General features: G+C 41.3%; 1 protein-coding gene across 1 annotated transcript in view; it reads left to right on the plus strand.

Annotated features, from left to right (window-relative positions):
* The window catches only part of LOC119723827 (phenylacetaldehyde reductase-like), a 117,566-nt gene that overhangs the window by 83,031 nt on the left and 11,121 nt on the right, over positions 1-23,414 (plus strand). The window contains exons 6-7 of the mRNA XM_038194706.1: positions 200-280; positions 16,776-16,897. Of these exons, the coding sequence (XP_038050634.1) occupies positions 200-280; positions 16,776-16,897 (203 nt within the window). The remainder of the gene's footprint in view (positions 1-199; positions 281-16,775; positions 16,898-23,414) is intronic.

Genomic DNA, 23,414 nt, shown 5'->3' on the forward strand with positions numbered 1-23,414 from the left:
CAGAAAATAATAGAAAAGTGTATGACAGTATCTGAAGATGTTTGGTCCATGTGTAGTTGAAATGAGTACTGTTGAGGGAAATCTATCTATGTAGCCAAAGATCTTATATTATAACAAATTATATTATTATTATATTTAAGCTGTTGGCATTTTTGCATTGGGTATGAAATTCATTGGTCTATTTTGTTATTTGCTGCAGGTCAGCGGTTTATTGTTACAGCTGGCAACATGTGGATGACAGATATGTCAAAGGCGCTAAATGAAGAGTTTAGAGACCAAGGTAAAGTTTGTAATTATGTAGTTGTTCCAAACTTTAAGTTTATGTGTATGGAAATCCTTACGTGTTGTTTAAACATCTTTACCCCTCAAAAAGTTGTATAAGTACCACTTTGCCATGAAGTTTCCTTAAAAAAATTCACAGATTTGTTTACCCATTAAGAGAGATAAGTAATTAATGAAATGCCCCTTAGAAACTTCCTTTGTTAAGTGATCCCTGAAATTTAGATAATAATCATAATAGTAACTAGATTTATGTCTGTTAAGAACAGAACATATGGGCAATTCCACGGTTACTCGCATTACACTTTTTTGCACCTTTTCGTGTTCCGATTGCTGTGGTTTTAGCAGTAGTCGGACTATCTATCTCTTATGCTGCATAAATATACCCTATATTCAAGGCTTCACCCTAATGGTAAAAAAAATATGTTCATACCATGACAAGATCCTGGCAATCTTCGAAAAAACGGTTACTCGCATTACACAAAAAGGACATGCCAAAAAATGGCTCTGATTTGATTCCCCTGTCTGCTTAATTTGAAAGTGCAATGACCAAATTAATATATTTACAGGACACCTACCATAGTACTTAACTGAAATGGTTAATAAAAATGAAGACCCAAATCAGATATAAATTATACGGCAAGAAAGGTTGGTTACTCGCATTACGGTTGCTCACATTACAGTTTGTCCACACTTTGGCTGGGGTCAAATACAAATTTTACACCCACAATATTGATCAGATTTTAACAGCATGGAGTTGCACAACCCTAAACGTATGGACTGAAACCAAAATAAAGCCAACAAAAATTACTCGCATTATGGTTACTCGCATTCCAATTTGGTTCATTTGGTTGGAAAAAAAATCAAATCTCAATCAGGATAGGTCTAATTCAACCTAAATAATTTTATCAAACAAAACAAATGGCTAGGATATACAAATAATCAATTTATCATTCTTTAAGTATCAGTATAATTAAAAGATTACCAATCAATCTTAATTTGTATTTTAGAAAAGTTTGGTGGTGCCCAGCACAGTCCTATTGAACTTGCTGAACAATACATGTACATGGCAATATAATAACTCTTAAAATGTCATTTATGCATATTTACTGATAACAATCCCTCATCAACTCTCAAATTTGCTCTAACTGTTTGTACATCAACATTAGATTGATTGTACACAATGTGATTGTATGCAAATTATGAGCAACTTTTGATGTAGGCCCTATGAATTCTAATACTTTTCAGATATGTGTACCACAAATCCTAGTCTGCATCACTTTACATTTTCAAGGGGCTTACATTATTTCTTCTTATCAAAAAACAGTAAATCAGTATTTAAAAGTCAAAATTTTTATTCATTATCATCATGGAAAGTTATATGGTTACTCGCATTACAGTGGTTACTCGCATTACCGGTTACTCGCATTTCAATTTTTGACACCTCCTGATGACATTATGCTTGGTATCATTTTCATTTCTTTTATCAATTCAATAGTTGTTACTTAGGGAAGAAGCAAAATATGAAATGGCAAAGACAGAATCAATTTCATTCAACAGCAATGTCAAAAACGTGATCTTTTGGTTACTCGCATTACATACCCAAACCAATGCAACAAAATTGCACCAACACTGCTATACAAGGAGCCATGGTCCAAAATTTGTTAATGTTTTGAGAAGATCTGAAGTCAAAGTATCAAAGTAAAATATAGTTTTAATAAGGCTAGTTCTGTGTGAAAATAACCAACCATTTGAAATTTGAATATTGAAAGGCTAATTTTTTTCCCGCCAAAGAACACCTTTAGTAATCTGAATTTTTTCACAGAAAATGATGAAGGATTGGTGAAAAAAGTTTATATCCTGATCCTTACATGTGTTAGCAATAACTTAAAAGTAAACTAGAGGTTCGCGTTTGTTGTTACAAACGCAGAGTGGTCGGGCAGGCAATTTGTTCATGAAACACTGACGAGTTAAGTTATGAATATGTTTATGTAACAACAAAGGATCACAAAATTAATCCTTTCCATCAAAATAAATTATTTTGCTGAAAAATGCATCTTTAACGGTGTGCTAAATTTTCGCAAACATTTTATGTATACATACAAGTTATTTCTGGCTTGATGACGTCATTCTTAAAAAAACGGGAAGTGAATACTGATTTAGTTCGGAGTGGATAAATGTTTGTTTGTGAAGTTAAATAACATATGCAAATATGGAAAATATAACTGTATGTATTTATAACACCTAACTTCCGGTTTCATGACGTCACTAGTATTTGGAAGCAAAAGGTTAACATTAATTGTTATGGGATCGTTATTTGGGCTACGAAGATATACGACATGGATCAAATGATAGAATTCAAGATGATCATTTTCAAATGCTCATCGACGTAACTTCCGGTCTGATTACGTCATGAATTTGAAACCTTGCCAAGTTATCTGTGGTTAATCAAAGAATATCAAGGGCGATTTGGTAAAATTGGAACCGATGTTCTTCAGATTAAAGAAAACAAACACAATTTTATGTGCCGCTAGGGGCGCCCTTTCGGATTATGACGTCATCACACAGTTTTTGTGACTTGCATTTCTCACTGAACCCTTGCATAATATATATGTCTGTACTAAAATGCTTCTGCTTTTGCGTTATATTCAGTTTTCATTGCACTTCCGGTAACACCGGAAGAAAAGGTCAAGTGGTTTTGTGTCCGGAACAAGAAATGTTTCTCACGGCATAAACCTCACGAAAAAAACGAACACGATACTCTATTTAGCACAAACTGTTTTGTCAAAATGTGCCCTTATCGCTTGTAATTTAATACCGGATGACGTCATGATGACGTAACAAAATGTATTACATCCTCGTATTAAACATGGTACAAGTTCACACAAGTTTTTGTGATTGTACCGTAAACCGTTTGGAAGAAATTTTGCTTTGTTTTGATTTCAGGCTAACGTATTCATTTTGAATTCACCTAACTTTGACCTTCCGGTAAACCCGGAAGTAAATGTCAAGCGAGTTTACGTACATGACAAAAAATGTTTATCAATTAATGGTCTATCTGATTACAGAATACAAACATCATTGATTACTTTGTTCAAGAGTTATCGATGAACGTAATTGGTCACTTTTCCAGCTAAAATCGCTTGTAATTTGACACCCGATGACGTCATAATGACGTCAGAGTAATATGCACCACTTGGGATGAGGGTCGATTTATATTGAAAGTTACAAGTTCATATCATAAACCGTTTAGGAGAAAACCCGCGGAAACGTGCTGTACGGAAAAAAAGAAAAGAAAGAAAGACTAATTCTAACAGATTCAAAGAGTGGTCGGGTTGTGCCCGACCACTCAAAAACAAGCTCAGGAATGAATTTCAATTTTTGGGGTCATGTCTCTGTTTGCTTGTAATCGCCCATATAGCTTTTCCATATTATGATTTTTTCATGAGTATGCTTTTTGTCGATGTGCAGACATGTACATGTAAATGATCCGTTTAACTTACAAAGTTCAAAGTCATGTCAATTTACGTCTATAACACATCCCTGTCTATACATGCATAGTTGCAGTGCAATTGGACTTGTACTTCTCTAGTTTTAAATTAGTGCTGCAACTGATCCTCAAAGTTCGGTTTGGTTCAGTTCGGTTGGGGTTTAATTTTTTTTCTCTGAACTTCGTTTCGGTTTGAATTCGGAAGTGCATACATCGAACAAACGCGTGTGTACCTCGCACGTCTGACAGAAATAGGTACTGCAATTTCCACATGCTATACAAAACAAGTTGAAGAAGGAATCTCATTTTTGTTGTGTAAACAAAATACTATAATCATTTGAGTTTATGACGTTGAGAAATGAACATCGTAAATCGCTACATGTTACCGGTATATAATGGCGGCCCTCGGGCTATCCCGGCCTCGGCGGCAGGGCGAACTATGATAAAAAATTTTCCCACGACGCATGCTGATTTGTTTTGCCAACGAATTCCGTCCGCGTCCGAGCATGCTCTGAGCTCTAAAAACTTGCTTCGTGGCAATAATTGCTGATTAGTTTTGTTCTAAGAACAAACAGGTCCTTTCACTGTACTAAACTTATAAAATTATAATTATTTGTAGCAACAAGCTGACAAATAGCTACCTTAAAAAAAATCAACTTTTCGTTTCGCGACTGACTTTCATTCTGTGGACGGATCCATTAATTTAGTAAAGGGGTGCTCCACCCTCTTTTGGGAGATTACATCGTTTTTATGCCCCGCGGCGAAGCCAAAGGGGCATACTGTTTCCGCCTTGTCCTTTCGTGGGTGGGTGTGTGGGTGGGTGTGTGTGCTCTTGCATTGCTGTATGTTCGAGGTCAAAAACTTGATAACACACCAGTCGATTGAGGACAAAATTTACGTTCGAGGACAAAAACACGCATCCTCGAAAGAACATCGTGCGCAATCAGAAGAAAATGGTGTTCGTGGGTGTACATGTATGGTATTACGCTCAAGGACAGACAACAAAGGAGCACAAAGGGGCCTTTCATCCTCGGACGACGGTGCCTATTGTCCTCGAATGCCGGTTTGCATGCTTAGTTTATGGGAAAGGTTTAGATAAGGGAACAAAGGAAAACACAAAGCCGATCCTCGGAAGCATAGCAAAAAACGACTGTGTGTGTGTGTGTGTGTGTGTGTCGGGATAAATCTTGTCAGCGCGATAACTTGAGAAATACTTAACATATGAACTTCAAATTTGGTTTGTGTATTGTTCTTGGTAATCCTAAGAAGCCTATCGCATTTGGGGCCGATAGGTCAAGGGTCAAGGTCACATTGGCTAAAACAATAGAAATTTTGTCAGCGCGATAACTTATTAGAAATTACACTGTTAAAAAATTTGTGCTACACTAGCTTCGATAAAGGTGAATAAAAAATTCCGTTTTTTAATCTAAATAATTCGACGTTGGATCAACCCCGGCATTAACATGCCGAGAGGCCGCGGGCGAAAGCGGAGGGCACGGGAGATCGGCGGGGCTGTCGCAGGGACGGTTAGGGTGGAGAGCGCTGCTGTATTTTTCGGGACCACCGAGACAAACCCGCAATCAAGCCCGTGCAATACGGCGCTCCTTGACCCGTTGTCCCGTGAAGGCCAAGTTAGCGGTCCGGCGCCAGGGCGCCCTCTCCCGACACAGCAATTTGCAGATCATGGCGGAACTCATGATCGCCCATTACGAGACAGGTTTTCTTCGCCGGGGAACGGGAGCGAAAATCGCCCCGCGGGTGTCGACTACCATAATAAATCTCATCGGGGGACAATTCAGCCTCCTCAAGCGACATCGTCCTTGAGTATCTCAACCATGTCGGATGTAATCCGGCCAACCATCTCGCCCCCAGCTGGGTCAGCGGCAGCAAACATCGCGAGTGCGACGACTTCAGCGGCCATGGGCATTTCATCACCGGCGGGTGGATCTTCGATCCCGGCAGCCCGTGATGATAGATCTGCTTATGCACCCCAGCCACATCAGGTGCCATTTGGAGGCATCATTGCGGCAACCCAGTCGGCTCCATCCCACTTCCAGTCGGCGGTTGGAGGCGTACCCTGTCATCCGAACTGTCCAACTCCAAGCGCAATGAGTGCAGGGCTCAGTCATCGGCCACTTCGGCTGTCATCGGCCAGTCATCGTTTTCTAGTGCTTGGATGTCCTTGGGCAGGCCTAATATTTTGCCTAGTCCTGGGATGGATGAGGGCCCATTGATTTAAGTTTGTGACCCCCTAGGTGCTATTGTTCCATCTAACATAAGGGAAAAAATAGTGAAAAGTGAGTACATTGAGTTGGATTTGCTTTCGGAGCGTCATATTCCATCCCCCACTTCCAGTTTCACACTTAGTCTCAACAACTCGGGGCAACTACTGCTGAGGGACGCGAAGAAAACATTTCAAATCATTTCCATTATGGGGTGGACAGATGCCTTTCTCGTGTTCTCTTCAGTTTTCGTAGGGGCACACCCTGGGAGGGCATTGGAATTATTTAAGTACATGCATGTCATAAGGATGACTGCTGCACGTTTTGTCGGGAGGGGTCGGATGGAATACAATGGGCAGTTCAGAATGCGCCAACAACACCATCCCCATAGGTCATGGGCCACTATCGATGGTGAGCTTTGGGCTCTTTTCTTGTCGGCCCCTGGGGCTTTCCAACCTTTGTTTGGGGGTCAAAGGGGGGGGGGGGGGCACGTTTCCCCCTAAAAACAGCGCCCTTTTCGTGGCTACTCGATGTCCCGCGGCAGCGGAATATGCTTTGCCTTCAACCGGACTGGTTGCACAAATACTCAATGCAAATACACCCACAAGTGCTCCTCCTGTCACTCTTCCAAACATGGGGGAGCAACTTGCAAAGCCCAGGGCAATAAGACAATTGCCATTGCCCCCCCCCCCCCCCCCCCCCCCCCCCCCCCCCCCCCCCCGTTAGCACGTCTAATATAGTGACACTCAATTCTATGGGTTCTTGCATCAAGGGCAGTCAATGCTTGTGCTGCCTCGCACACACCCCAGTGAATTTATCAGCGTTATTGTCTCTTTTGGATTCGGGGAATGTTTACGCAATGGGTTTGCAAATGGATTTAAATTAGGGTTTAGCGGGCCTCGCGTAAGTGCAGATGCTCCTAATCCTCAGTCCGTTACTCAAAACGGGGCTGCTGCGCTTAAGAAATTGTCTGAGGAATTCAGGCTGGGTCGCATGGCAGGGCCATTCTCAGAACAGCCGATTCCAAATTTGAGAATTTCCCCCATCGGGCTCATACCAAAAGCTGTCCCTGGCAGCTTCTGATTAATTCACAATTTGTCATATCCAGAGTCCGGTTCCGTAAATGATGGGATAGAAAGACAGCTTTGTGCTGTGCAGTACACAAATTTTGATGATGCAATTCAACTGGTAGTCGGGGCTGGGAAAGGCGCGCTGTTGGCCAAGGCAGATAAAAAATCAGCATTTCGTCTGCTACCATTTCATCCAGAGGATTTTTGTCTTTTGGGCATAAAATTGCATGACAAGTATTATGTAGACAAGGCCTTACCCATGGGGGCCTCCTGCGCCCCAGCTTTGTTTGAAACCTTTTCCACGTTCTTAGATTGGGCTGTAAGAAAACGGTCTAGGTCCGAGTGCATCTGCCACTACGCTGACGATTTCCTGTTTGTAGGGGGGACAGATTCATTAGGCAGGCTGTCGTGTCATACAATTCTCAACTGCTTCAAAGATGTGTGCAGTGACCTAGGGGTCCCATTGGCAGAAGACAAAACAGTCGAGCCAACTACTCAGTTGACATTTTTGGGTCTAGAAATAAACTCAGTGACTCAAATGGTATCAGTTCCGGGGGACAAACTGCGTAACATATCCGAGAAAGTCACGGCGGCAGCCCAATCAAAAAAAGTCACATTGAAATCACTCCAGTCTCTCATTGGTTCACTCTCATTCATTTGCCGTGCTGTGGCCCCAGGTCGGGCATTTCTCCGCCGGCTTATAGATCTACTGAAAGGAGAAGCCTTGGCACCTGATTAAACTTTCCCAAGGAGCTAAAGCAGATTTGCACATGTGGCTGGTCTTTCTTCAAAGTTTCAATGGAAAGGCTATAATTTCAGATCAGTATTGGGTTCAAGACTCAGATTTGCAGCTCTTTACTGATGCCAGCGGCGGCATAGGGTTTGGGGATTATTTTTGTGGTCAATGGTTCCGGGACACCTGGCCCCAATCTGTTCTGTCTTTGGCACGCTCTATCGCTTGGTTGGAATTCTTTCTAATAGTCGTAGCACTGACACTCTGGGGTGGAGGTCTCTCTGGGAAGCGAATATTGATCCGATCGGATAACAAGGCAGTAGTCGCCATCATTAATAATCAGACTTCCAAGTGCCCCCAAATAATGAAATTAGTCCGCTATTTTGTGCTCCTGTGTCTTCGCAACAATATCACCTTCAAGGCCAAACATATTCCGGGTGTTCAAAATAATATCACTGACGCACTGTCCCGTTCGCAGATGGCACGGTTCAGACTGTTGGCCCCATCAGCTGCCCAGTTGGGCTTGGATGTACCCGGGTTTCTATGGCAGCTTTAAGCGCAGAAGCAGAGCGGCTCCTGGGGGCTCCTATGGCCAGCAGCACTTAGGTGAGCTACAATAGGGGGGGGGGGGGGGGGGGGGGGGTTGACCCAGTTCCAACAATTTCGGCAAGGAGCTGGATTACAGCCCTCTTGGCCAGCATCTAGCGGGCATGTTGCAGCGTTTATAGCGCATCTTTCAATAATGGGCATGGCCCCATCCACGATTAGCACAAGTTTATATTTCTGGAGTTGCCTTCTTTCACAAAATAAATGGTTGGCCAGACCCCTCTAATAATTTCATGGTTCAAAAGCTAAGGGAAGGGTGCCATAGACACAACCGCAAGCCTGACACTAGGCGTCCTGTACATGTCACAGTAGACTTGCTTGAGAAGCTCTGCCACTTTTTAGGCAGCATTGCCTCGTCCGAGCTTGAGGCATTCCTGTTTCGTTCGGCCTTTCTACTAGCCTTTTTTGGATTTTTTCGGGTAGGAGAAATCACAGCTGCAAACAAAACGGCCGACTGCTCGCGAATTTTGGGAAGTAATGACGTTTGGTTCGAAGGCAGTGACCAATCAATCGTGAATGTCAGACTTCGATATTCGAAAACTGACCAGTGGGGCAATTCAGGGACATTACGGTTTCAGAGAATCCTAGATTCCCCCCTTTGTCCAGTGCGTTCCATATCAGGCTACCTGCAAATGCGGCCGCTCAGTGGGGAATCCCTGCTTGTACATGCTGACGGTTCCCCCTTAACTGCATATCAGTTCCGGCACATGCTTAATCAGTGTTTAGAGGCATTGGGTATGCCCACAGTAGGCTTTAGTGGTCACAGCTTCCGCATAGGTGCAGCCACCTCTGCAGCCTTAAACGGCATTTCAGTCTCGGACATCCAGTCACTGGGCCGATGGAAATCGGCTGCAGTAAATTGTACATCCGGCCTAATAAAGTCGGATCTTCCTAGTCATATATTCATGTAGCCTGTGCAAATTTTTATATTTTTTATAACACAATCAATAGGTAGATACCCCTGCCTTTCATTGCCAAGCCCATGCTCTCCCTGTTTTTGTTTTCTTGATTATATTCCCTACAGGCACAACTTGTACATGGGTTGTTGGGAATAGCATTGTGTTCTGGGCGGGTCAGTCGGATCATTTTGGTGTCTAACTTTGGTAGAGGGTTACCCTTGGGAGTAGGCAAGTTGGGATTGGTTTTGGGGTCAAAGGTCAAGATCAGCATGGTGAGTTAAAGGTAAATGGTTTCCGGATGATAACTTCAGTTAGAAATGAGATTTTGATGTCTAACTTTGGTAGGGGGTTGCCCTTGGGAGTAGGTAAGTTGGGATTGGTTTTGGGGTCAAAAGGTCAAAGGTCAAGGTTACCGTGGTGAGTTACATGTAAATGGTTTCCGGATGATAACTTGAGTTAGAAATGAGATTTTGGTGTCTAACTTTGGTAGTGGGTTGCCCTTGGGAGTAGGCAAGTTGGGATTGGTTTGGGGGTCAAAAGGTCAAAGGTCAAGGTCACCATGGTGAGTTAAAGGTAAATGGTTTCCGGATGATAACTTCAGTTAGAAATGAGATTTTGATGTCTAACTTTGGTAGGGGGTTGCCCTTGGGAGTAGGTAAGTTGGGATTGGTTTTGGGGTCAAAAGGTCAAAGGTCAAGGTTACCGTGGTGAGTTAAATGTAAATGGTTTCCGGATGATAACTTGAGTTAGAAATGAGATTTTGGTGTCTAACTTTGGTAGTGGGTTGCCCTTGGGAGTAGGCAAGTTGGGATTGGTTTGGGGGTCAAAAGGTCAAAGGTCAAGGTCACCGTGGTGAGTTAAATGTAAATGGTTTCCGGATGATAATTTGAGTTAGAAATGAGATTTTGGTGTCTGACTTAGGTAGGGGGTTGCCCTTGGGTACAGGCAAGCTCGGATAGGTATTGGGGTCAAAAGGTCAAAGGTCAAGGTCACCGTGGTGAGTTAAATGTAAATGGTTCCGAATGATAACTTGACTCTGGCTGAGGGGTTTCAAAATGAAATTGATGAAATTTTGGTGTCTAACTTCGGTAGGGGTTTTTCCATCGGTACAGGCATGTTGGGACTGGTTCTGGGGTCAAAGGCCAAAGGTCAAGGTCACCATGTTGAGTTAAAGGTTAATGGTTTCCGGATGATAACTTGACTCTGGCTGAGGGGTTTCAACAGCAACGCTGTTATTTTGTGCTTTTCCGCTTAAAAGCGGAAAAGCATTGTTTTTGTTCTGATTTTTTTTTCTTTTTTTTTTCCCTTTTCTTTTTGTTCTTACCCAAATCCCATAAACTTTGTACATGTTTTATTAACCACGGCACTTTGGACCTAAAACAAACTCATATTCTAATGAAACCTAACATATGTAAAGACCCCATGGTGAGTTTGTGTCCCGAAGAGTGACTTCATGATTACGTCATCATGGGTCACGTGACGTCATCTGAAATGTGCAAACTTTAAAACCCTATATCTAAAGAACTGTAAGGCAGATTGGGTTGAAACTCGGTATGTAGGTAGACCGGGATGTGTTATAGGTAAAAATTGAGGTGACGTCATCATGACGTCATCCTGTGATTTTATATTGATGTTTGAAGTTTTGGACCTTTAAGCCATATCTCACGAACGCAATATGCTAAAATCAAAATTCTTTTTGTATTATGTTTGTTAAGTAACAGGTACTTTCACAAAATTGTGAAAATTGTGTGACGTCATTATCACGTCATCAAAAATGAGATTTTTTAAAACACATCAAAAAGGTGATTTTTTAAAACACATATTTTAAAACATTCAATCTTCATGAAACTTGGTGGATGGGTAGATAATGGTACTAGTACACAAAATCTGAAATGGCGTCACGATGACGTCATCGGTAGATTTTTTATGATTTTTAAAATATTTACAATTTTATTCTGCTTACAAAATTTAACACTTTTATTCATCCGACTGGCTTCAAACATACTAAATTCAAAATTCTTTTTCTATTAGGTTTGTTTTATAATAGGTATCTGCACATTTTTTTGGAAAAAATGTGTGACATCACGATGACGTCATCAAAAATGCAATTTTTAAAAACACTTATAAGGGTAAGACCGATTATCTTGAAACTTGGTGGGTAGGTAGATAGTCTTAATAGTATGCAAAATCTGAAGTGAGTCATGATGACGTCATCACCAATTTTTTTCAATTAATTTATCAACTTGTTTACATTTTCTTGTATTATTTTTAAAATGCGGGAAAGCCTGTGTCCTGTTCATCGAACAGGCATAGCTCTAGTTTTTTCCTTTTTTTTTTTTTTTTTTTTTTTCGCAACTTTTGCGAAAAAGCCTTTCTTTTTGTTCTGATTTTTTTCTTTCTTCCTCTTCCTCTTCTTCCACTTCTTTTTTGCACAAAATCCCATAGACTTTGTACACGTTTTTTCTTCACGCCACTTTTGGACTTAAAACAATTCCGATTTCCTTCGAACCTGGCACATACATGTACTTAGAACATCACCTGCAGATGTATGCCGAATCATTACGTCATGCTGACGTCATCACGCGATTTATTATAGAATTTTGAATATTTAATTTTTCCCATAGACTTTGTACACAGAAATTTAAAAAAAAATTGTCGATTTTCAAAGGGCATTTTCGACTCTATGCCAGTAATTCATTTACACCACTTTTTGTCCAAGCAAAGACCCTAATTCAAACAACATTGTGTAATGATGACGTCATGATGATGTCATCCGGTGTTTATTTATAGGCAATTAAATTGTGACACTTTTAATATTTAAAAATGCATAAGAAATCAACCATACGCGTCTGCAGCATTCTGTTGCTGGCAAGTGGTAGAGTAGGTTGAGGTCTTTATTTCATTCAGTGTGCGTGCAATCACGTGACCCTTGCTTCCGGTCGAAAAAGGCCAAAATCGGAAATGGCTTATTATTTAAAAGTGGTAATAGATATGAACTTGCTTTCAACGGTGTTAGTCTCTTGGCTGATAGTATTCTTCAAATCATGTACCGATGACGTCATGCAATTTTCGAGCCCCCTCTAGCGACAGGTTGAAAATTTCCTTAAATGTATTTTGAATAGATGTCTGTAGCGAAGTTTGTCGGAATCGCCTAGATATTGGTGTATATGATGACCTTGACCGACTTAAGACGTGTGCGAAGGTTTAGGCGTATGACGTCATCAGACCGGAAGTTCCGTTGAAAAGACCTTTCCTTTTTCAAAAATTGCTAACAAATCAATCAGTACAGATATAATCTTGAATTGCCCATTAAATGATAGCGTAAACATTTGCCTCAACAGTGCCAAGTTCCAGCTTGTCAAATTGTTCACTCAGTTGACGCGGCGTCAGCAAAAATACCCTTGCGCAAGTTGTGGCAGAGAGAGTAAAAAATGCCGACTCATCCAAAGCAAACATAAACCGCAAGTGTGTGCGTGTATACATTGACCAGATTCGGCATCGCCTGCTTCCGATACACCACACACGCACGTGGTCGTGAGGCGCGGACCGACCAAGCGCCACATTGTCAACTCATGAATATTAATTAGCTGTTAAACAGCTCTTGTTTTTTATTATTTTTTTTTTCCTCTTTTTTTTTTTCTTCCACTTTTTTTCCCCATAGGATAACATGTGTTTTCGTTCTACAAGGCACTTTTGGACTTTTTTCAAATCTGATCGACTTCAAACGTGGCACACACTTAGACCACCATCTGAAGATGTATGCCGAATCATGACATCATCATGACGTCATCACGTGTCACGTGACGTCATCCTAAAAGAGCATACTTTAAGGCCCTATATCTACAGAACCGGAAGTTCAATTTGGTTCAAACTTGGTATGCAAGTATTCCGGGACGTGTTATAGACGAAAATTGCAGTGACGTCATGATGACATCATCGTGTGATTTTATATAAATTATTCTATTTTTGGACCTTTTACTCATATCTCATCAATGGAACATGGTAAATTCGAAATTCTTTTTGTAACAGGTTTGTTAGGTCATAGATAGATGCACAAAATTTCGTAAAATGTGTGACGTCATCATGACGTCATCAAAAACGTGATTTTTTGATTCACATATAAGGGTATGTCCAATCGTTATGAAACTTGGTGGGTATGGAGGTACAGATAACAGCATTCAAAATCTAAAGTGACTTCATCATGACATCATGATCTATTTTTTTTATGAATTTTTCAATTTTAATATTTTTTCAAATCTTGCAAAAATTATATAAAATACGGTCCGATCGACCTCAGAGAACCTGATGTCTGATTGGGTTCAATGTCGGTATGCAGATATTCCAGGAAGTGTTATAGACAAAAATTGCAGTGACGTCACGATGACGTCATCATGTGATTTTATATGAATTATTCAATTTTTAGACCTTTTACTCATATCTCATCAATGGAACGTGGTTAATTCGAAATTCTATTTTGCAAAAGGTTTGTTAGGTCGTAGATAGATACAGAAAATTTCAAAAAAATGTTTGCCGTCATCATGACGTCATGAATTTTTTTTTTTCTTTTTACATAGGATGGACACTTTTTGTATAGGATACGCATGTACATGTTCATTCGACCTGGATGAAACTCCTTTACGGTAGTCATTAATAAAACGGTCGAAACAGCTCAGTGTTTGTCCACAAACACATTTCTAGTTTCCTTTGTTGAACAACTCACCAATAAGATAGAGGTGCTGCAAGACGTTTTCATTCTTTCATTGGCAGTTTTTAGTACCCCAAATAGTGGCAGTACGTATATGTTCATACAATAACAAGCACTTCGCGTTCTTCATAGGGCCGGCCCTATGCTCGCTACACTCATGTGGTTCAAGAAAGCGAAAAAGCCCTGTGTTCTGTTTCGACAGACATACAGTTCTAGTTTCTTTTTCCACTTAGGTTTTGTACACGTTTTTATTCTACAAGCCACTTTGGGAATTATTTTAAATCGATCAACTTTAAACTCAGCTAGTCATTATCCATCATCTGAAGATGTATGCCGAAACTTGTTGTCATCGTGACGTCATCAGGGGTCACGTGACATCTATTTATAGATTCAATTTTTACAGCCTTATTAACTATAGAACTATTTGACCGATTGATCTCAAAATTTGGTAGGTATACAGACAGGGAAGTGTTATAGATGAAAATTGATATGTCAAGGTCACGTGACCTTCACTTCCGGTTTTACTGGAAGTGGTAATTTTAAACCTCTATATCTCATGAATTATTAATCTGATTAGGTTGAAACTTCACATTAATACAAAGCTATCTTGACAGATAATTATATTGCATTATTATTACTGTGCACCTGGCAGGTATACAGACTGGGAAGTGTTATAGATAAAAATTGGTATGTCCAGGTCATTTGACCTCTACTTCGGTGTTACCAGAAGTGTTAATTTAAGACCCTAATTGGCACATCTAATGAATTAGAAATTTGATTGGGTTGACAACTTATATTAGTATTAAACAATATTGAAGGACAAATATGTAGCATTATTATTAATGGGCAGTTTTATGTTTTCATGTTATGACGTCATGAATATTTAATGAGGCAATCTTTCCATTAAAGGGAATATACATCATTTGCTTTTACTGTAATTTTCAGAAATGGATGGAATTGGGGGGTTGGAAATATATAGCAAATATAGTTACACTGACTTTTTTGAGGTTTTGGGTTCGAAAATGCTATAAAAACCAAGAAAAACAATCATTTTCCTGTAGTCTGGTTCCCTGACTCAATATAAGAAGAAACAGAGCAGTTTACATACATTGGGGAATTGTAAGGTCAGGGAACCAGTCTAGCTGGCTCGTACCCGTTCATAGGTTTGTAATCGATTGCAAACAAGTGCGATGGTCAATTGGGGCCAGTATTTGATAAAAAGCCAGTTTTTTTCCAACGCTGATCGGCCGATCAGCGTTGGAAATTGATACAAAAATACCACTTTTCTTGAAAATGACAGTATACCAGGTGCCATGATTTTACAGGATGCTTTACACTTTCATTCACTAACAGTCCAGCAAGGTATTTCAAAATGATTTGGTAGTTTTATTTTTTGATGTTTGCAAATGTTGTATTTTCCCTTTAACTTTAAAACTATTTGACTGATTGATCTTAAACTTGGTAAGTATATAGACAGGGAGGTGTTATCAATGAAAATGTGTATGTAAAGGTCATGTGACCCTTACTTCTGGTATTTACCGGAAGTGCAATTATGTAAGATAACAATCTCAATTTTACAAGTTAGAGATTTTTGACAAAATCACTACATTATTTTCTACTGTCCAGTAGAAAATCAAAAACAAGTTGGGAACAGCTCTGTGGTTGTTCAGTTACAACCACATCCAGTTTTAGCAATATGTTTATTAAGAAATTGCTATGAAGTTTGTATGAAAAAGTTGTTCTATTTATAAGGCTTTATTTATGAAATTTGGGGTTGTAAAGTATGTAAAGTAAAATTACATGTGTATGAATGCAGAACTTAATAAAATCGACACAAATAAAACATCACGAACAGAGGAATCGGGGAAAGGGAGAGGAATGGCTTGGTTAATTTAAAGGTATATTTTGCTATTTTTTTACCTTTTAACCTTTAGTTTTCAAAATTTAAGCTTTGCAGGGAAAAAAACATACTACGGTGGTTTTCACCACAGGTTTTCACACATCAGCAGCGCCCTCTTTTGACCAATAGTGAACTGACATTTCTCAAGCATGATGTAACCATGGGTTGTTTAACGTTTGGGAACTAAAAGTGGCCCAAAAAGCATTTAATACAACTGTTAGTTTTTTGTGTTAATCTGTTGACTTTTCTCAGCAACACTGTTTGTTACATTTTGTACACAAAAATCGGGAGCCAAGGATAATGTTAGGTATAGCCAAATGTTTGGTAAAGCTGTGTCCGGTATAGCGGCGTTCCACTGTACTACACTTTACAATTACCTTGTTATGTAAACAGGTACCTTGTATTACCAATATTGCACAAAGAAAAACAAGGTCTTGGGTCCTTCAGTTTTTCCTTGTCATAGGCAGGACATTGTATTAATGGTGCTCTTATTGACTGCACGCGATTAATGTCCTTAGCATACAGGGCTTCTGAGCTCCCTTGTCCACCCACGTGTGGAGCAGCGGGCCTGCCCGGGGTTACACCTCGTGCCTCTATAGTATACAATAGCATATCACATGACCCACCGCCTACACCACGGGGCTTGTCTATGCATAAGTAAATATCTCTCCAGGTAAGTAGAGTGACATGGACTCCTCCCCCCCCACACAGAAGTGTGGATTGGGTCTACGAACGAATACGTACCTGTAGAGCATCCCTCCCTCCTACCCCACTATCCTTAATATTTTCAGTGCTCTTTTTAGAGCCCATATCAGGATAGAGGCAATATGTCTGTAGCTTATTCATTTCATCCGTTCCACTTCCTTCACAGGTTACCACCCATCACAGATGAGAGTTCCACATTTCCTCTTCAGCATATTTGCCAAATTTGATGCTGGTGCCAGTAGAATTGCTCCATATTGGGGGAAAAAGGTTGTGTTTGACAATTCAAAGGTATGTTGTTTAATAGTGTACCTTTCAAATGAAATTTAATCTTGAATACAAAATTCCAACTTGAATTTGCTGATTTTGTGTTGTTGATTTTTATCCCCCTGGCTTCAGCCATAATTCTTTCCCTGGCTTTAGCCATAAAAGGGGGATATTGCGATAGCGTATTCCTTCTGTCGGTCTGTCCTTGTGTCCGTGTGTTCCATTTTGGTTAGGTTAACTGTTTGGTGCTTTCATGTGAAAAGTCTTATAGTTACACTTTATCTGTTGGCTCTTACTTGAGTCAAGTTGTGTCCCGCAGCTTCAGATCTCGAGCGTCTTTCATTGGATCTGTGCTGTTCCTACTAGAGCAGCCTGCTGTAACAATTCCACCTGTACAGTCATTCCAATTTCATCTAGATCTTTCTCTAGGGACCTAGAAATGGTGCCAAGAGCCTCCACAACAACCAGCCCTGAAAACTTAATTTTCCCATATACGTTGTGTACACAGAGGAAATTTACCATTCGTACATTCGTATGGTTTACACATAGGGTTTACACGTAGGGGGTCAAAGGGTTAGGATGGCCGGGACGGTAGGGGGAAATGAGCCACTCCCTGTCCACGAAGTATCCCATATGGCCAGCGTCTCCAACAGCCTCTCCTAACTTAACTCCTACTGCTTGGCTTCTCGCGCCAACCCCTGTTCTAAAACAGATGGCAGAGGTGTGAAAGGCGAGTGTCTGGCGCCTTAAAACCAGACTGCTCCAGGCAGGTGGGGCTCGTAAGTCATGGAAGGCAGGCCACCTAGGAGAAGGAATAACTCTGATTTCAAACCAGGGCAGGTGGGGTTCGTAAACAATGGAAGGCAGCCCACCTAGGAGAAGGAATAACTCTGATTTCAAACCCGGGGCGGGTGGAACTCGTAGCCAGGGATGGCAGTCCACCTAGGAGGAGGAAAGCTCCAACATCAAACCCCCTTGTAGGATAGCCTAGCGGTCAAGGCTGATACCTAAGATCTGCTGCAACTGGCCAACTCCACCAATCTCGGGCACTTCAATCTGCTGTGGAGCCTGGAGAGGACCAGCCAAGAAGATGGGAGAAGACGTCGCGCCTTTTCTTCCATCTATAAAAAGCATTCACGCGAACGACTTCGCTTCTACTCTACTCTACCCTTCTTCCTTCTATCCTGATCAAGTCCAGTGGCGACAGGTAACTGGTAACGGAGACAGGGTCGGTGATACCTGGGAGTTTCTAGCCCGAAACCTGCACGCTGGCGGAGGTCGTGTGATGGTCGTTGGCTCCATGAATGTGGCGACATGAGCTTCCGGCAGCTGCAATCGCGTCTGAGCAGGGCTTTTTAGCCATAGCGCTGCTCACCCCAATTCCGGGAAGGCCCTGGAAAAGGTGGGCAACATGGTGTGAAGCCCTCTACCAAGCTCCAGGTCTACCAAGCAGTTGTTGTATCGACCCTCCTGTACGGGTGGGCCTCGGAAAGGCCTCAAAGATCTATTCAAGAACACCCTCAAACGGTGTGGTCTGGAGCACACGGTGTTAAGCACTTCGAGCAGTCCAGGATTGCCTCACTTGAAGACAAACGTCGTAAGCGGAAGGAAAGGGCCAGTATCCCCAGATCACCACTTAAGCTAAACTGTCCTAGATGCGGCCGCCTAATTCGCTCACATCTGGGGCTCTACAGCCATATGCGGACCCACGAAGGAACCTGAAGAGAGATCTTAGTGAACAACTCCTCGTTTTGAGGAAAGCCCGACGACCACACGTAGGGGTATAGGGGTGTGCATTTACGGGTAGTACATGAACCGGGTACCCTCTTGGGAAAAATATGGGTACCCGTTGGAAACCCAAGCCAAAAATTCAAATCTTGGAATTTGCTGTTCATGAAGTTTATATTTAGGATCGTTTTTATGCCCCGCGGTGAAGCCGAAGGGGCATACTGTTTCTGCCTTGTCCTTCCGTGGGTGGGTGGGTGGGTGGGTGGATGTCCGGATAAATCTTGTCAGTGCGATAACTTGAGAAATACTTAACATGTGAACTTCAAATTTGGTTTGTGGATTGTTCTTGATAATCCTAAGAAGCCTATTGCATTTGGAGCTGAAAGGTCAAGGGTCAAGGTCACAGTGGCTAAAACAGAGAAATTTTGTCAGTGCGATAAACTTGAGATATGCTTTACATGTGAACTTCAAATTTGGTTTGTGGATTGTTCTTGGTAAGGCCAAAAAAAAGAATAGTTCTGCTTCCGGTTACCCGACCGACCCTATTTTTAGGCTGCGACCCTAAAAAATTTATTGGCAATTAAAAAAAAAAAAAAAAAAAAGATTGAATAAATAAAAATAAAATTTTGTTGTCTTTTCTGTCTTCACAAAATACCTCTCAACAACCCTTTTGCATAAAAAAATGCTTGTATTTATTTGTTTTCTTACTTACATTCGCTTTTTTTCAAAAGAAACCTCCGTTATGTTTACAAATTCGCTTCGCGATATAGCTACTTCGCAATGCGATGTGACGGCGACTATAATCACGTGGCGACGACTGGTTCCCGCCGCGCCGCGCAGGGGCCAATTTAGAAGACATGATGAAAATGCGGTAACCAGTCCATAGCTATGCGACCGATAGCACGCTAGCAGTGCAGGCCACTGTCAACTGGTCGGATTCGACATCGTAAAAATGCCAAGAAAACACCGATGGAAAAAGAACATTTTTGCAAGTTAATTTACAGAATTGATCTAGCTTGTCTGTGTATATATTTTCTGTGTTCAAGAGTTCATTTTGAGATCGCACTACTCGTATTTGGAGTGATACACGCCGCGTGTTTCCCAAACTTTTTGACCTTAAAAACAGGTCTGTCGGCCCATGGTGGGAAGCTCGCCACACACGCACGCATCACACACCTCGGAGTTTTGGCCAGCTCCCCGCGTCTTGACTAGCGTTGTGCATATGGTGCGAACGACCTGAATTTTCCATTATTTTCCGAAATTATCGAACGTAAATATATTTACAATAATTAAAGGTAGTTTTTATACACTCTTTGTTGCCATTTCGTGTATAGCTTTCGTAGTGCAATGGAAATAGTTCAGGCTAAAAACTTCGCATATAATTGAATACCCCATTAAATCTGCATAAAAAAAATGGCCAAATTTTTTTTTTTTCGACCGACCGACCCTATTTTTGAAAGGCATGTAATCGGAAGCAGAACTATTTTTTTGGGGGGCCTAATCCTAAGAAGCATATTGCATTGGGGGCTGAAAAGTCGAGGGTCAAGGTCACAGTGGCTAAAACAACAGAAATATTGTATTTATTCTGAGATCATAGGGATTAATTCATATAAAACCTACATAAAACACTAATTACGTCAATGAATGTTCCCTGTGACCCAAGTACATGTGCATGTAAGTTGATGTTAAAAGAGTGGTGTTATGTCATGGAAACAGTCACGGTTGTGGGGCATTTGTGTTTGTACAAACACACCCGACTTGTTTATTACTGGTATCATTAATATTACCAGAACATTGAATTTATATTCTATTTTCCTTGGTTCTTTTTGTTTGTTTTTGTTTTGTTTCCTTCTGTCCCAAGAATCTCCTTTTAGCACCCTTCTTCTTGGGGGAGGGGGTTTACTGCCCATGATATTATGAAAATGACGTATTTAGACTTGCCAAAGCTCTCCCACTTTTCTTCCAAGGGATCCCAGTGCCTGAACCACCTGTGACAGCCATCCCTCATCATTTCTACGAGGCCTTTACCAACCACAGCCATCTTTTTGTTCTAATCCCCTTTTCCCTCATTTTGCTACTGTACTTGGCTTGCATTTCATAATGTATGGAACCCCCACCTATATATATTTTAGCCCAATTGTTTGCCCATTTCAACACTTATTTAGATCCGTACCATACAATGCAATTACATGGTATGCATAAATAAAAACCTTTTTTGCGAAGCCCTTGCTTATGAATTAAGACGAAGCTTTGAAAATTATGCCACGGAGCATCAGTAGAGGCATCCATGCATTTCCCCATTGACAGTTTATCAATCTTGCTACCCGCATTTGCTCTAAGGCTATTCCATAATGGCACACTGGCTCAGAACCTCATACCTCGACCAACCTCTCATACTGCTCATTGCTCCCAACCTGACAATATGGAAATGGTTCCAGTTATCACACTCTATGTAACCCCCGAATAAAATGAATCTAAAATCTCGCTCTTTAAAAGGAGATAATTTCTTAGGCAGTTAACCAATCAAATGCAATTTATCCTTGTTTCACCTAGCTAACATAAGGTTCGTGCACAAAACAAGCCCGTAAATAATATCAGGAATTCTGAGCGAGCTATGGCCCCGGCGTGACCTTAAACAATAAATACCATGATATCCCAACTATAATGAAAGGCATAAGGTTTACATAAACAGATATTTGCTCATTTGTGTTTGTTCCTAAATAATGAATAATGAAAGGTTTGCGGAAACACCATGTGCAAATAATTTTTCAACTAAGAGAGAATGGTTCTGAAAAGAACCAGAGGTATAAACTCTCCTGAAGACGGTCAGTATGCTCTGACCGTCTTCAGGAGAGTGACTAAACTCTAAGAAGGGAAATACTTAAGCATGGGCGTCGCGAGGGGGGGCAAGGGGGGGGGCACTTGCCCCCCCCCTGGAAAAGCAACCAAAAAAAAAAAAAAGGGAAGAAAAAGAAACGAAAAAAAAGAAAAGAAAAAGAGGCGCGAAGACAAAGTGGTGTAAAATTAATGAGTTGCCCCCTTCTAAAACTGATAAATCGAGAATGTGTTGAGAAATACAAGCATTTTTTGGCCAAAATGTTTTTTGCTCCCCCTCTAGAAAAAATCCTGGCGACGCCCATGTACTTAAGTAGCAAAAGCGAAATCGGTGGAGTGTGAAGTTGCATCCTGTGTGGATGCCAAGTGGCTGGGATCCTAGAGCAAGCTTGGTGCCCACTGAAGTGGAACAGTAGGGATGCAGTCTTAGTAGAGGGAGGACCTAGGGTATAGGAGACCCATCAGTCTAAGGTGGAAGCTGAGGACCTAGGGTATAGGAGACCCAGGGTATAGGAGGAGTGGGAGCCAGATGTCGTTGAGGTGAAACCCAATGTCTTGCGGAACTGTGTTGTGCTTGCGGATCTTGATGGCTTCGCATATGTGTCTTGGATGCCAGAACTGGATTGGTGCGATGAGTTTGGCCGCATCCCAATCAACTTCGTGGTCGTTGATGTGGGAATGTTTGACAATGGCCGATTTGTCAAAATCCCCTCGAACTATTTTCTATTTTGATGGGTTTCCTTTGCTTTGCTTTACCTGCGAAGGCGCCGAAGGTGTTGAAGTGGGGGCTTGCACTACATCATTTGGGGAGAGGACCGCCGCTCGCACTCGACGTACCCGCTAAGTCCGATGTGCCTGCATCACCTTCGACTGGACCACCTGCATCTGGGTGTCTTCTTTTCGGCACCTGCTGGTCGAGAGGGCCTGCTTCAACTCACTCCAATTCCATTTTTGACCACCATTTGGAGCCAAGGCCAAAACGTGACTTCACCAATCACCCTCCAAATCTCGCAACTGACTCACATCGTCCCAACCATCGCCTACCAAGGCATCAAAACACTTTTTCAAGACATTCTCCTGCAAAAATACCAACAATTTTCAAATGATTATAAACTCATGAAACCAATTTGTGAATGACTAAGTTAATATCTCATACGAACCTCCCCAACGCTCATAGATTTAGCGCTTATCAATGCCCATAGGAGAAAACCAAATAGTAATAACGAATGTTATTAACCTCATGATAATAATAATAACAACGTGATAGTTTTATCGACAGCTCCAATACCTTTTAACGGCATAATTTATATCCAGCCATTGTTCTAACAAAACAAAAAACACCATTAAACATCTAACAAGCCGAGGCGTCATAAGAAACATGCATTTGCAAACGAGTTTCTTGAAACCCAAAGAGAAACTCAACCCTATAATACAGTAAGAGCACCAGTGTTTGCCTCTTTAACGAATGCCTGAAACCAAAGACAAACTAATCTCTATAGTATCTTAAACGTCGGCCATGATTTCGTTGCCACTCAGCAGTGTTCAGAACGATCTGTGCTATGCTGCAAGAAATGATCTCCACCCTCGCCTACGCAGGAACAAAGGACCACGCCCGAGCGCAATAATGCGGAACCAAATGAAGGCATGTACTGATTTGCATATGAATTACAGTTATGCGCACCAATCCGATATGTATGCCACTCACTCGAAAGCCAAGACGTTTTCATTGATCAAAAATGGAAGAAAATGGATTCTATAAAAATGGACAGCTTGCTGAGACCATGCCTAGCAGAAACAATCCCTCCATAATACCAAATAAAGAACAACCCCCAAACATGCACCAGAGCACACATACATGCAAACCCAAAGATACAAATCCCTGCACCCTCGGCACATCATATAAAAAGGAACAACATACCTGAACACTCCATTTTAACAGCCAAACACCTATTGTTATTGTATGAATTTACTATTGTTG

Source organism: Patiria miniata, unplaced genomic scaffold (assembly GCF_015706575.1).
Source record: "Patiria miniata isolate m_02_andy unplaced genomic scaffold, ASM1570657v1 HiC_scaffold_17, whole genome shotgun sequence".
Taxonomy (NCBI): domain Eukaryota; kingdom Metazoa; phylum Echinodermata; class Asteroidea; order Valvatida; family Asterinidae; genus Patiria; species Patiria miniata.